A 13,649-nucleotide genomic window follows, 5' to 3' on the forward strand; every position below is an offset into this window, starting at 1 on the left:
GGTGCGGTTATCTCTCTTGCTTGTACACTTTTTTCGACCACATCTTTTCCTTCCCTTCGCCTCTCTATTAATGTGCTTGGACACTGAGCTCTGTGAACAGCCAGCCTCTTTAGCGATGACCTTTTGTGTCTTGCCCTCCTTGTGCAAGGTGTCGATGGTCGTCTTTTGGACAACTGTCAAGTCAGCAGTCTTCCCCATGATTGTGTAGCCTATAGAACTAGACTGAAAGACCATTTAAAGGCTTTTGCAGGTGGTTTGAGTTAATTAGCTGATTAGAGTGTGGCACCAGGGGCCATCAATTTTGAACCTTTTCACAATATTCTAATTTTCTGATATGATGAATTTGAGATTTTCATTTGTTGTCATTTGTAATCATCAAAATTAAACAAAATAAACATCTGAAATATATGAGTTTGTATGTAATGTATGAATATAATATACAAGTTTCACTTTTTAAATGGAATTACTGAAATCAATCTACTTTTTCATGATATTCTAATTTTATGACCAGCACTTGTACTTCATGCTTTTTGGTGCCCCCATGAAAACACGGTGGCTCCACCCTGCCCCCCTGGAACATTTGGTCTAGAGCTGCACTGCAAACCGCAGTCAGCGTTTGGGAACCAGTTAACTTTTTTTTTTTTTTTTAGAACACACGTTTATTTATTTAGAAGAACTAGAAATGTCTGAGACACAGTCCTTATCAAAAGTATTCACACCCATTGAAGTTTGTTTTTTTTTTCACCTACTGTTCCATAAACAGCACAACTTTATTTTTAATTTAGAAACATTGCAGCTTCTGACCCACAGAACAGCACCAGATTGGACTCATTATGCATGATACTGGTGGAGTTTACAAAAATGTATACAAAATCAACCAAGCATTCTACTCCTCTATCATTACGGCTATCCTAACCTCCTCCATCATCCTCTGGTACGCTGGTGCCACCGCCAAGGGCAGACTGCAGCGTGTCATCCGGTCTGCAGAAAAGGTGATTGGCTGCCATCTTCCATCTCTCCAGGGTCTGTACGCCTCCAGGACTCTGAGGCATGCAGGGAAGATTGTGGCTGATCCCTGGGACCTCAGCCACAAACTATTTCAGACACTTCCCTCTGGCAGGAGGCTGTGGTCCATCAGGACCAAAACCTCACGCAACAAGAACAGTCTCTCTCTTCCCAACCCCTACCAGCCTTATCAACAAGGCCCCCATGACAATGACACTGCCTCTCCCCCGTTCAGGACCTAGAAGCCACACCAACGTACCATCTCCAGACCCTCTGCATTACATTAACGCAGAATACTGTGTATATAGTATACAGCTATGTACTGTACAGTATATTGCATAGAATATATTGTATGTTTTATATCATATAGAGCTATGTATATATATTTTTTCTGCATCATCAAAACCAAGTCAAATTCCTTGTAAGTGCAAACCTACTTGGCAATAAACCTGATTCTGATAAACCATGGGTGTAATAGTATAAAAAACAGCTAGTTTAGTAGGATTTGTCTATTTCTGAATTGTTTTTTATATTAAAAACACACATAAATATGGTTTACGTTGAGAATTTTACCATCTTTATCACCCCATCGTGGGTCCTGACTCCAACCTTGGAAATCCTGCTCTTCAGAGAATTTACCTTATATGGGATAAACCAAAAAAAAAATTTAATGAATAAATTATAATTAAGTGTAAGGAAAAAGGTACAAGATTTTGCATTTGATTAAAAAAATAATAATAATAGATTGTGGAATATTCTAAGACCTGTAAACGTTTTCATCTGAGCCATTCCAGTCAGCTGTATATTTAGAGGAGCTCTTCAGGAAATCTGCAGATTTTCTTCAGGACTGTTTTTAACTTTGTCCATTTTTCTGTCAACTGAGCAGGTTCCCTGTTGCTTATGAGGAAATATAGTATTCAGGGTTATTTCCAGTCTTGGTTCCTCTGATTTATAGCTTTGTGTATAGTAAAGTTATCTTATCATGCCAGTGGACTTTTTCTTGCATTTTAACTTAGCTGTTGGCAAACAAACTTTTTTGGCTTTCTTTTTGCCATTAAGAAATACTCATGGGAGTGGTAGGAAAAATATAAGCAACAGGCTAAGAGAGGAGAGCATTTCCTCCTCTGGGATCACTCTGAAGGAGCCACAAAAATCTGTCTTAGCTATAAGAAGACAATCCTGCAGACATGTATCCATCATATGCTGGTATGTCATGTACAATGTAAAAAAAAAGGGTGAAGTTTGTAAAAAAAAAAAAACAAAAGTGAGTGATTTATAATTAGCTAAATATCCATAAAATTAGATGTTAGAAAGTTTGAGTTTAAATTTAAAAATATGTGTATCTTTATTTTTGGTGAGAATGGAGAAATATACTTTTTTCCCAATACTTAACACCCATCACTACTTAAAAAAAAAAAAAAAAAAAAAAAAGGTAGAAACTATTAACTTTACTGAATTGTCAGTTCTGAGACCCGCCTTCCTGTATTTATTACATTCAAACTAGTGAATTTTTAATAAATATAACTTTGGGAAAAATGTTGATCACCCACTGTGCTCCACTGATATAAGTTCATATATTGGTTTGCTTTCAGTCTCGTTCAGAGTTCTGCATTACAACACCCAATAGAGATGAGGGGGTCTAAATATATAATTACAGATTTAGTTGCTTATCAGATCAAGATCACAATAACTTCTACAGAACTCTTGTAAGTTGACCTTAGAAAAAAAATATAGCAGAGATGGTGAGAGATAAAAAAAAATTCAAGTATATACGCAATTATGGTGAAGTAAACATGTCTTGTAGTTAAATGCTTGCTCGTGTTCAATTTTAAGCATTAAAAATGCAGAAGGTTTAGACACACAGACACTGACGGAGCAATAAAGTTAACCACAGAGGGTTGATTATCTACAGCTTCTAAATAATTTTAGAAATTAATAAAGTCATATCTAGTGGGTGTCGATCTGAGAAGTTCAAGAAAAATAGCTATTCAGAATATTGAATGTTATGCATTTTTATTTTTCACAATGTCTAAAAACTCAATCAATACAAGGTAAAAAGACGTCACATTTCAAACAAAATGTTGGCAGATGGCTGTAGAGAACATAAAAAGGGAGCCAACTTTCCAAGAATATTCTTAGCCAAAAATATGACAAAAAGACAAAAAAGCACCCTGACTTTTACAAAGCAGACTTAGAGCTACAACCAGGATGATTTCCTTCCCACTGAAGTCATCAAAAAAGTAAAAGTTTTAGGCGATCTGATGTCAGAATCTATGAAACCATGTGATATCTGAATGCGAAAGCTGTTTATCTGGAAGAGTTGGAGCTGGAGCGAGAGCGGTGGCGCCTACGACCGGGAGATCTGGAGCGAGAGCGGCGGCGTACAGGGGACCGCCTTCTTGGAGAGCGGGACCTGCAATGGACAAAAATAAACACGAGCAGCCATTAGGGTCGACAGCAGTAAAAGACTGATTTATCTAGAACACTAATAGAGACGGTACCTTCTCCTCATGCGTGGTGGGCTGCGACGCCACATTGGTGGTGGTGGGGGCATTCTCCGAGGAGGAGGAGACAATCTACGGGGTGGAAGACGAACCCGCTGAGTCAGCACAGCAGCTGCACTGATTTCCTGTCCATCAATCTGACCTGAACATACAAGGCCGAAGATGGTTAATAGTGAACACAGAGACCCAGAGGAAACTGTAGGCAATGAAATGAACACTAACCTCCATCCATGTGTTTCAGGGCCTTTGCTGCCTCCTCAGCAGTCTCAAACTCCACATAAGCGTAGCCTTTGGACAGGTGTTGGTGAAGCCTATCCATGGGCATATCAATCATCTTTATTTTACCATAAGTAGAAAAGATCTCCTGGATATGGTCCTGTTAAACCAAGAAGCACCGTAGTCAATGAACTTGAAATCTATTTGATTGTGTACATATGACTATATATCTACCTTAATCCAAGAGGTCACAGGTGAGTTTTGCATTTTTTTTCTTTTATATATATATATATATATATATATATATATATATATATCTCTTATAACCTCTTTAAACATCTTATTCAGTCTTTATTATTCGTTTGAAGAAAAAAAAAGTGTTGTTTTAATGATCTAACCAAGAGCATTCTACCCACAGAGTTTAACTTCTATTTTATACAAGTGATAAGATCTGTAAGTTTCTAAAGTGTTGTTTAAAATAAAGATGTTAATGTTAAAAAAAAAAAAGGTCAGCTGATGACTGAGTGCTGCTGGTTCAGTGGGTACAGGATTCAAAATAAACAACAAATTTAGAACAAAAGTTGACTATTTCACAGCAGCCTTTTTTCAAAATCGAGGTGAAAAATCTCCAAACAGGTGGAAACGTAGTAGATTTGAAATTAACTACACCTGTTAGTGCCATGCTTTTTAGATCTGCTAGGAGAGTAGCAGATCTAGGCTATGAGAGTTCTATGAGACTAGGAACTTAAGAAACATCTTGATCAACTCCATCAAGGTGAAGTCACCATAAGAAGCAATTAAATTTCAGAGTTTAAGCAAAAGGAAAAAGTTATGGCTGTATCGCACTTCTTTTAAATACAACTGAAGCAATTGTTTCTTTTCTCCCACTGACAGGTAAGGATGTTACAGAGATGTAAGGATTTCTATTTGTCACAACTTGGACACCTTGTTCTATAAGACAAAATGGAAAGTTAAGATGATGGGAAAACAATAAAAAAAAAAAATGGTATAAGTGGAAGTACTTTTAAATCATAAAAGAATGAAAATATCTGATTACGGTGAACAGTTTAATAGGATCTTAAATTGCATTCAGGCCTCCACTGTATTGATAAAAAAAACAGTAATACCTCTGCAACAGACAGAGCCTGAGCAGCAACAAACATTACTTACATAAACAATCCAACTTTAACCCCTATAATGGCAACACAACTGATGGCTAGGTTAGAGTAAGCTTTTATGGAAAAGAAAACATCCAATGGAGGGATGTAAGTTATCAATAAATCAATTAAGTTGACTTTGATTAATATTATGGATCCACAAACAATTCATTGATAAACAAAAATTTTTGTTAAAGCTTCAGTTTTCTCTAGTATCAAGAGGATATTTCTATTAACATAAGGGCCTAAATACATTTTTATAATATGCCGAATTGTTGTAAATTGTAAGGTTGTAAATATGCGATTTTATCATTTCATCTTCCTAGCTGAATGAAAAAATGTTTTCATGCACATTATTAAACCAGACATATTTATCAGACATAAAAAAAGGGAACCTACTGAGGAAAAAAAGATGAACAAAATATCTAAAATTTAAGATTATTAATGTATAAGAATATATAAACTATTCTTAACAGACAGGATATGTCACCCAGACATGTTGTCAATCGACATCTTGCTCCAATGAAGTAGATGGTAATTGTGATGTACATCTCTGTTTTTAGCCTAATCCAGCATTCAGTGCTGAGAGAGATTTTGTATTAGCAGCAACTTTAAACAGGTGGTTAAATGGTTGCCATGTCTGATCCTTTTTATCAAGTTTGAATATGTAAAAAAAAAAATAATATAAATATATATATATATATATATATATATATATATATATATATATATATATATATATATATATATATATATATATATCTTGAAGCACATTCTGCATATTTAATGTGAAATATTCTCTTGGAATAGCAGCATGTTCTAGAGGACAACAATAACATTACAGCACTGAAAGAAATTTCTAAACATTATCAATTAATCGGATGAAACAAATCCAATAAACCATTAACAGATAGTCTTAATTATTTGTTTACATCACTAGCTCAAGCTCATCTTTGACTCACTAACCTTAGTGACGTTCCTGGTCAGTCTTCCTAAGTGAACCTTGGTTGGTTTTGGGGTGGGGCTTCGCTTCCTTCGGTCTTTATCATCTCCCCTCTTCTGGGTTTTGGAGCTAAAAAAAAAAAAAAAAACATATGTTGATTCCACTTGATCAAAAAGTGAATCCAATTATGAAACTTTTTTTTTTTTTATTAGGAAAACTTTATGGTAATCCTTACGGTGAGCGGGAGCGACGGCGGTTGTCATGACGCCTGCGACTGGGGCTTGGGGAGCCAGAGGAGCTGGAGGAGGAAGATGAACGAGAGCTTGAGGATCCAGAGCGGCTAGAACCAGAAGAGCTGGATCCACTTGAAGAACCTGAGCTGGAACCAGAGCTACTGCTGGATGATGAGCTTGACCTGGATCAGAACCATGAAGATAGAAATTATTTCATTTAAAAAAATATCATGCATTGGTATTACCTCAAAAAGACTTTCAGAAAGAATGCAAACCTGCTGCTGCTGCTGCTACCAGAGGAAGCACTACGGCGTTTCCTCACTTTGTCTCTTCCTCTCTCCTTATCACCTTCCTTGGTGCCAGTCTTCTCTTTACCTCTGTCTTTTGTTTTATCATCTTCCTTCCGCTTGGTGGGTGATGGTGCCCTGAACACATGAAAGCAAGAAATCATTATTAAATTCTCTCACAAGTTCTCTCATGGTTATGTCTAAAAAAATTGACATTTTCCACAAATATAGTCACTGTTAATAGTTTCAGCTTAATTATCCAAATTACTTATATGCAGAAATAGTGGAACTGAAAAAAAATTTTTTTTAGTGGCTTAAGTTGTCACATCTAACACTTGTTAGTTTTTACAAATTTTTTTTCAATCTTAATAATGTTAAATATTTATAACACACTAGTTTGTTTTAAAAGGAAAGATTAAAATTACATGTGCTTAGTATACAATATGCTAATTTGCTTTTTGTCTAAGAATAATATTGAACTTTATTGATCCAACATTAGAGAAATTTACCTCTGCATTTAACCCATCCCCTTGGGGAGTAGTGGGCTGCCATCGTGTGGCGCCCGGGGAGCAGTGTGGGGTTTAAGGGTTTTTACTCTGTGGGGATTGAACCGGGTACTTCTCAGAGCACTACTTTAACCCACTAGGCCCACACTCCCCCTCAGAACACACAAATATATCAGCTTGAGCAGAAAAGAGTGGCTGCAAAACTTAAGTCTGAGGAAAGAAACTGAAGACAAAAATATTTTTTCCCCTTCCTAGCCCAGTAATTTAGCTATCCAAAAAGATAGTATGGATGAATGAACCCTGAAGTCTAACGCTCCTAACGAGGTTTACCTCATTTGAATCTTTATGCAGTGTTTTTCCATAACCACATTGTCAGGTTATAGTATTTGCTGTAAAAAAAAAAGTTAACTTTATCCAGTGAAAATAAAATGTTGATACTTGTTCTTGATTAAAGTTCCTTAAATAGAGCTGCACTTTGAGCCTATTCAATGCACAATAAAGGCTGCAGGAAGACATCTTTCTCTTCAGGAAAAGCAAAATGATGAGATCAAGCACCTAGTGCCAAGTAAGATAACATTCAGCCAGATGTATTTTAAACCATTTTAAATCAGTACATCCAATTTCTCAGACCAGTATCATGACAGCTGATGGTCCGGTGAGCATATTTTATTTGCTCCAAAGTATTGATACAGCAGAGAAAACATTGTTTTCTTAGTACTGATGATGATGATGATGCTAAATATCTCAAAGAGATGATGAAACTTATGGTCTAAAAGTAATAATGTATTTATAGCAGGAAGATATGTAGTTAATGAATAGAGTCTTAACACATTTTACCATATAATACATTTGGCATTATTTCATTACCCATTTAAAACGCTGTGCTACTGATAACCATAAGGACTCTTTATATACTATATTGATAAATAATTTTCATACTGGTCATACATGTGCCAGTATGAATATGTTATATCATTCAGAAATGATTAACTTCATATTTATTAGTCTTTGAAACAAACACAAATTCTTATACAACTTAAAGGTAATTTATTTTTCATCTAGTTTTGCACAGGGACTGTGTATATCCTAACCGATTTATAGCGACGTTTAGGTTTTAAATAGAAACAAATATAGTTAATAACTTTACCCCTTACTCGCTCGATTATTAGTGTTGCAATTCGAATTGAAAAATAAATAACGTCTACCAGAACGCGCACATTGGTCATTGAATCATTAACTGTATTTATCAATTTTTTTTAAATTATTTTAATTACAAAATGTAAACATTATAGTTCTATAACGCAAGTGTGATAAAAATAACCACGTCAGAATTTGATCGAGTTGTGTTTCTCTATGAAAAAGCTCGACACTCGGATAAAACAGGCCGCCATTGAATTTCATTCAACCCTCGCCGCCTCCCGAAAACAAGCCGCTGCCGTTAACCCAACGCACAGCTTCTTATAACGCAGACACCAATATAGCCAGAGCGCCAAATGCGCCACAGTCGATTAACTACATCGTATACCAGAATAAATATTTGATTTGAATGAAAGAAGAGCTTCAACATACATTTCTTTTTTCGAATAAAAAGGCTTCGCTTGGACCACTCGCGGCCTGGACGTCGCTGATTGATGACGACAGCGGAAGTTGCGTAGCTCATTGAGCGCCGCTTATTTGTTTATTTTACGTTATTTGAAGAGAAGGAACGGATTACGCGTTTGCGTATGAGAGAGTGCTGTAGACATACAAAATTAAATCAAGTCTATTAGGTGCAATAAAATATATATATATTTTTTTTTTGCAAAAAAAAAACCGAACGAGCTTCCTCAATTTTGACAGGCTTCCGCAGGGTAAGGTCTGCATTTTATTTTGTCTGCTATTAGCTAGCTCAGCTAATAATCTCTGTCCATTTCCTGCACATGATGATTGTCTTCAAGAAGACCTGTGTTGGATTTCCCTTGAAAACCTGATAAATCTGGGGTTTATGTGGTCGCTGATTATTATTACAATGTCGCTGATATAGAAATGCTTTTAAGTCTTGCTGAATTTTTATTAACAGATTATTAGTCTGGGTTCAGGGATACATACAAAATTATAATCAGATATACTTTATTCTCATTTAAAGTGCCTTGGAGAGCGTTAAAATATCCTGAACAGGGTTTTGACTTTGCTGTCCAGTAACATATTATTCCACCTAAACTATGGATCTGCATCTTTTCCAGTTTCCCCAGGTTTCTTGGCTATAAAGGTGTAACAATATATCGATTAAATATTTAACATTGATGCGAAATTAAAACATTCGCATCGTCTTCTTTAAGATACGCCTTTATTTTGAAATTCAAGTACAAAATTGTAATGAACAGGTGCACTAATATTTTTCTTAATATAGTGAAAATAATTTATTTAAATGCTTGACGCCTATAAGATCCTATAAACTATGGTCAAATCATATGTTTTTTTTTTTTTTTCTAAATGTATAGCAATAATAGCATTATTTGGCAGATGGAGGTTCTTCACATTGTTCACAGTCTTGCAAATTATTTGAGTTGAGTGCAAATAGTTCCATGGCAGACTTTGTGAAGTCCTCCAGTCCTTAGATTGATCGTTGCTGTTTTTCTTTACGGCTGATGTTAATACTTATTATTTATTTTGAAATCAGTCTAACTCATCTCTATGCACTGCCCTGTTTTATGGGACAATTTCTGGAGCCAATATATATTTTTTTCTTTATTCATTTACACAATGAAAATAACAGTAAACAAATGCTGCAAAGTTATCAATTAAAAAAAGCATTCATTAAAAACTCAAACAAAACAAGTACAATGGATAGCAAATGGAGTTACCTTCATGTGGTCTCAATGCATGGCTACTGAATGAATAAATGAATCCGCAAACTATTGCACCTATCAGCCACATACAAGTATGTGAATATTTAGATGGTTATTGAGTCAGATATGTAGCGGATAATGTTTAGTTTATTGAAAGGTTTTATCTGTCCCTGTGAAAATCGGTTTGGCTGACATTTAAGCTCACGTTCCAATATCTGTGAATTGTGATATCTGTGACTAATGTCCTGCCACTTAAGCTCCTCAACAATGACAATTAACTAGTTTGGCATCCATTCTCTTCCTGCTCTGTGAGTCAACTATCATGGTTGCTAGGCGACAGAGTGTATGTTGAGTGAGGGGCAGTGAAACTTTTGCCAAATTTCCAGGTAGGCTGTGTCCTTTGGAAGACGCAGCCGCCGAAATTGAACACAGCCTCTATTACAAACAGGAGGATTCTGTTCGCTAATTAAGTGACTTCTGAAGGTAATGGGTGTGTTTGCTGACACAAAAATTATTGACAGCTATTTTGATTATTATTTCTTATATAAAAACAAACCAAAAACAAAACAGGAGAGTCTTGATTCTCCTCACACTTTTGCTAGAATAAGGGTTTAAGAACCCATCCTACTTAGTTTTTTTCTCTACTGATCATTTTATTCTGCATCCACTAGAGGTTCTGTTGATGAATTAGAAATTAATTAGAAAATGAATCTGTTTTACTGAAAAGAATTTTAGGTATGACCTTTAATATCAAAAATACAAAGCAGACCAGTGAAGAGCTGGATGCACTTCTTCTCAGTTCAGATTGCACCAGTACTCTTAACTATGATTGTGCTGACTTTTAGTCAAAAACATGTGAACAAACAATGAAATTTTTTTTAAAGCAGTTACCCTCACATGCTTGAAGATGAGCTTTTTTCTTTTCACCATTCAGTGGTAGTTATTAATATGAAAAAAATAATATAACCAGATATCACATATAGAGAGACCAACATTTTTAATTCGTCTCTAAGAATTTAAAATACCAGACATTACAAAATATTGAATACATTTTTTTAACTTAAGTAGAAATAAAAAATACACCTTCCAAAAAATAAAAAAAAACCTGAACTGCAATAAAAGTTTACAAAACAAATTAAAACGAATTTAAGGGAGAAAATGTTAAGCTTTCATTTGTGTCTTCATTATTCTGCATTAATATAAGGTCTATTTTCCAGTTGCTGTTTTTGCCTTTTTTTCCACTTTACTGATTTATGATTTACGGATGGCATTTGGGTAATTTGTGTTGCTGCAGTGATCTGTGCTTATCTGGATTTTATTTCTGTTGGGTTTTTTTTTTTTTTTGTCTTGTCCCTGATAAGTCGTATTACATAAAAGATTAAAACTAAAATAAAAACTAAATTGAAAGTAAAACAGAACTGACATCAGAGGTCAAAACTAAATAAAAATGAAAACCAATAAAAATGTAAAAATGAATCCTTGGAAACTGGCTTTAAAAAATCTGTTAGTAACTTTTATGTTTCTGACTCTTGCAGCAAGTATGGGCCGACTTGATGATGCTGCCAAACACAAAGTGGTGGAGCTGCGGAAAGCTGGTCTCAGTTTCCGCAAAATCAAAGCCGTACTGGAGCTGGAGAACATCAAAGTGTCTGCTCAAGCCATCTACCTTTACCTGAGGGAGTTCCAGGGGAGGCCACCAGGGAGGGTTAGACCTCCAGAGGCCAGAGGAAGCTCATTGGCACCACAGCCTCAGGTGCAAGCTGGAGCAATGCAAGAGAGGTGGAGCAATGCTCATCTTCAGAACATTAGACAGGATAGGCCCCCGCGAGCTGAATTTTCAGCTTCTACTGAGTTCTCCAAACAGGCATCCACAAATTCAGGGACTAACACAAATTCCTCTGGATCTGGGGAGACCAGCGGAAGCAGCTGCAGGTCAGAGCAGCAGCCTGCAGGAAATAAGGAGGAAAATGACATCCAGATTGTTAGTGTCACCTCACTTGCACAGCCTGGCCAGCAAAGGGGGACCCAGTTAGCTGTGTCAAGAGCAGGGACTGGTCCAAACATGTCTTCCACATTAACTGCTTCTGGAGGATTCCTGAGAAGGAGAGTCACACCTTCTCCAGCCACCAGTTCCATTTTAGCCGCTCGAAAAAGACTTTTGGACAGAGCCCTGTCACATAAGACAAAGGTACATAAACAGTTTTCCCTACTATCAAACTGTTTTTTGATTTCCTTAAAGTTAATCAGACTGTTAAAGTAGGTGTTTTTCTAATATTTTGCTATCCTACAGTCATTCCACCAGGTGGCAGCGTTGTTGAGGAGGGATCAGCCAGGTGTTCAAAGCTCAGGTTTAAGCAGCTCTCTTCCACAGCAGTCTGAAACCTATGATCTGACTGCTGAAAAGGTGAGAACCCTACAAATATTAAATGGCTTAAGAGCAATACCATTGCCTCCCTTTTTTTATTTTTTGGATCAGTGTTTTTTAGTTTTTATCCTGAATCTTTATGAACAAACATAAACTCAATAGCCCCATCCTGCAAGCCGTTATCAATAAATGCAAGTATTTTTTTTCCTGCAAGTTTACCATAAATACTCTTACATGTTTTTATTGTTTCAGAATGTTATGGAAGAGCAGCCAGAGGGAGATGGCTCCCCCCAACGCCTTGCTGCACAGAGACCAGGACAGAGCGTCCGCTCCCTTCACCCACCTCCACGTATTGGGATTCGCCTTCCCACCCGCCTGCCGGCACCTTTGACATCCCCTGGCACTCTCCGCCTGCCGTCCCCCAGGAATCAAGGCCCCACTACTCGTAGTGAGGGGAATCCAAATCCGCCCCAGGCAGTCCAGGATACTAGAGGAAGGGGAAGTTTACAGGACCACATTCAGAGCCTTGGCTCTGAGGTGCGCAGCCTGGGCCTGGCAGTGAAGATGCTGGTGGAACAGCAGTGCCGCCTTGAGAGGGAGCAGTCACAGCAGACACAGATTCAAAAGCAGATCCTCAGCACTCTCCAAACACTCGCCTCTAAAACAGGACTCTGTAACAGAGCTCCGCAGCGTCTCAACAAAACTCCTTCACCATCCTCTTTGCCAGCGGCCTCTGCTGCAGCCTCTTTTGGCCAAGACACCTACACTTTTAGTCAAAGCCCGTTTTCACAATGCAGTCAGACTCAGCCGGGCTATAACTCTTTAGAGAGATTAGAAAACATAGAGAGCTTTAAAGTTCCAGGGATGAGCCCTACAAGCATAAATGGGTTTCCACCATGTAGCAACACAGAGAGCCTTACTCTGAATCACACGCCCTCTCAGACACAAACATATCCAGCCGCCTACCCACAGCAAACCAGTCAAGCACTCATGCCACCTTACACACAGTCGTACATCTCTGCCTACAACCAGACACAAACTCAGACGTTCAGAACGCCAGAGAATAAAACTGCTGATTTTTCCAGCAGCTGTTCTGGGAGGACTTTCACGGACTGCAGCGGGTCAAGCCAGCAGGTCATGAACTCCACTTCACACAACCAGCCGCTCAGTAGCATCAAGGTAGAAGGACCTTAGATTTCACCACGTTAGTGATCCAAAGAACTTGAACTTGTGTCTTTTCTAAGTTGTTGTTGCATTGTCACGTAAGGTACATATGAGGTTTTTAGGATTAATCATAGAGGTGGCTTTTTAATCACTTATTTTGAGTTTTATTATCATATAATACAATAAAAGATTAACAGATTTGAAAGTTGTTATTTTCATACAACTCTGATTTGCCTTCATCGCAGTATAAAACAAATTGTTACGCCTTTTACTAACACAATTTCAGTTTGTTTTTATAAGTTTGTCTTGTATTATCTGATAAGCAGCAGCATACAAGATTAAAAAAACTGATCCAATGTACTGTTGTGCCAGCTTACCAGAAGATTATGAATATATCAAATAATTGAATTGGAAGTTATATTTAATTCATTCAAATCAAGG

General features: G+C 37.0%; 2 protein-coding genes across 4 annotated transcripts; one reads left to right on the forward strand and one right to left on the reverse strand.

The window, feature by feature from the left end:
- Positions 1–3,001: 3,001 nt before the first annotated feature.
- LOC119773180 (RNA-binding protein with serine-rich domain 1-like) lies at positions 3,002–8,506 on the reverse strand. 2 transcript variants are annotated; one of them, XM_038270056.1, is made up of 7 exons: positions 8,421–8,506; positions 6,334–6,483; positions 6,061–6,240; positions 5,849–5,954; positions 3,732–3,885; positions 3,507–3,651; positions 3,002–3,418 (listed from the first exon to the last, which is right to left on the reverse strand). In XM_038270056.1, coding segments are annotated over exons 1-7 (843 nt in total). In that variant the 5' UTR covers positions 8,423–8,506; the 3' UTR covers positions 3,002–3,312. The 2 variants fall into 2 exon arrangements, with proteins under 2 accessions (XP_038125984.1, XP_038125983.1); XM_038270055.1 differs by lacking the exon at positions 8,421–8,506 and adding an exon at positions 7,182–7,201.
- An 18-nt stretch (positions 8,507–8,524) lies between these two features.
- LOC119773177 lies at positions 8,525–13,616 on the forward strand. Of its 2 annotated transcripts, none has more exons than XM_038270050.1 (4): positions 8,525–8,706; positions 11,215–11,867; positions 11,970–12,083; positions 12,297–13,616. In XM_038270050.1, the coding sequence occupies exons 2-4, from the start codon at positions 11,220–11,222 to the stop codon at positions 13,236–13,238; spliced, it is 1,704 nt and encodes a 567-aa protein (XP_038125978.1). In that variant the 5' UTR covers positions 8,525–8,706; positions 11,215–11,219; the 3' UTR covers positions 13,239–13,616. The 2 variants fall into 2 exon arrangements, with proteins under 2 accessions (XP_038125978.1, XP_038125977.1); XM_038270049.1 differs by having other exon boundaries at positions 8,525–8,701.
- The last annotated feature ends 33 nt before the right edge of the window (positions 13,617–13,649 follow it).

This window comes from Cyprinodon tularosa, unplaced genomic scaffold (genome assembly GCF_016077235.1).
Source record: "Cyprinodon tularosa strain WSP-4 unplaced genomic scaffold, ASM1607723v1 ctg75, whole genome shotgun sequence".
Taxonomy (NCBI): Eukaryota; Metazoa; Chordata; class Actinopteri; order Cyprinodontiformes; family Cyprinodontidae; genus Cyprinodon; species Cyprinodon tularosa.

What these genes read in the sequence shown, in the direction of transcription:
- LOC119773180 (XM_038270055.1), bottom strand. An exon ending in CCTGAAACACATGGATGGAG is followed by an intron (nt 3,652 to 3,731) that starts GTTAGTGTTCAT and finishes TTGTATGTTCAG; the next exon opens with GTCAGATTGATGGACAGGAA. An exon ending in CCACCACGCATGAGGAGAAG is followed by an intron (nt 3,419 to 3,506) that starts GTACCGTCTCTA and finishes TGTCCATTGCAG; the next exon opens with GTCCCGCTCTCCAAGAAGGC.
- LOC119773177 (XM_038270050.1), top strand. Translation starts at nt 11,220, where the DNA reads ATGGGCCGACTTGATGATGCTGCCAAACACAAAGTGGTGGAGCTGCGG. An exon ending in CCCTGTCACATAAGACAAAG is followed by an intron (nt 11,868 to 11,969) that starts GTACATAAACAG and finishes GCTATCCTACAG; the next exon opens with TCATTCCACCAGGTGGCAGC. An exon ending in ATGATCTGACTGCTGAAAAG is followed by an intron (nt 12,084 to 12,296) that starts GTGAGAACCCTA and finishes TTATTGTTTCAG; the next exon opens with AATGTTATGGAAGAGCAGCC.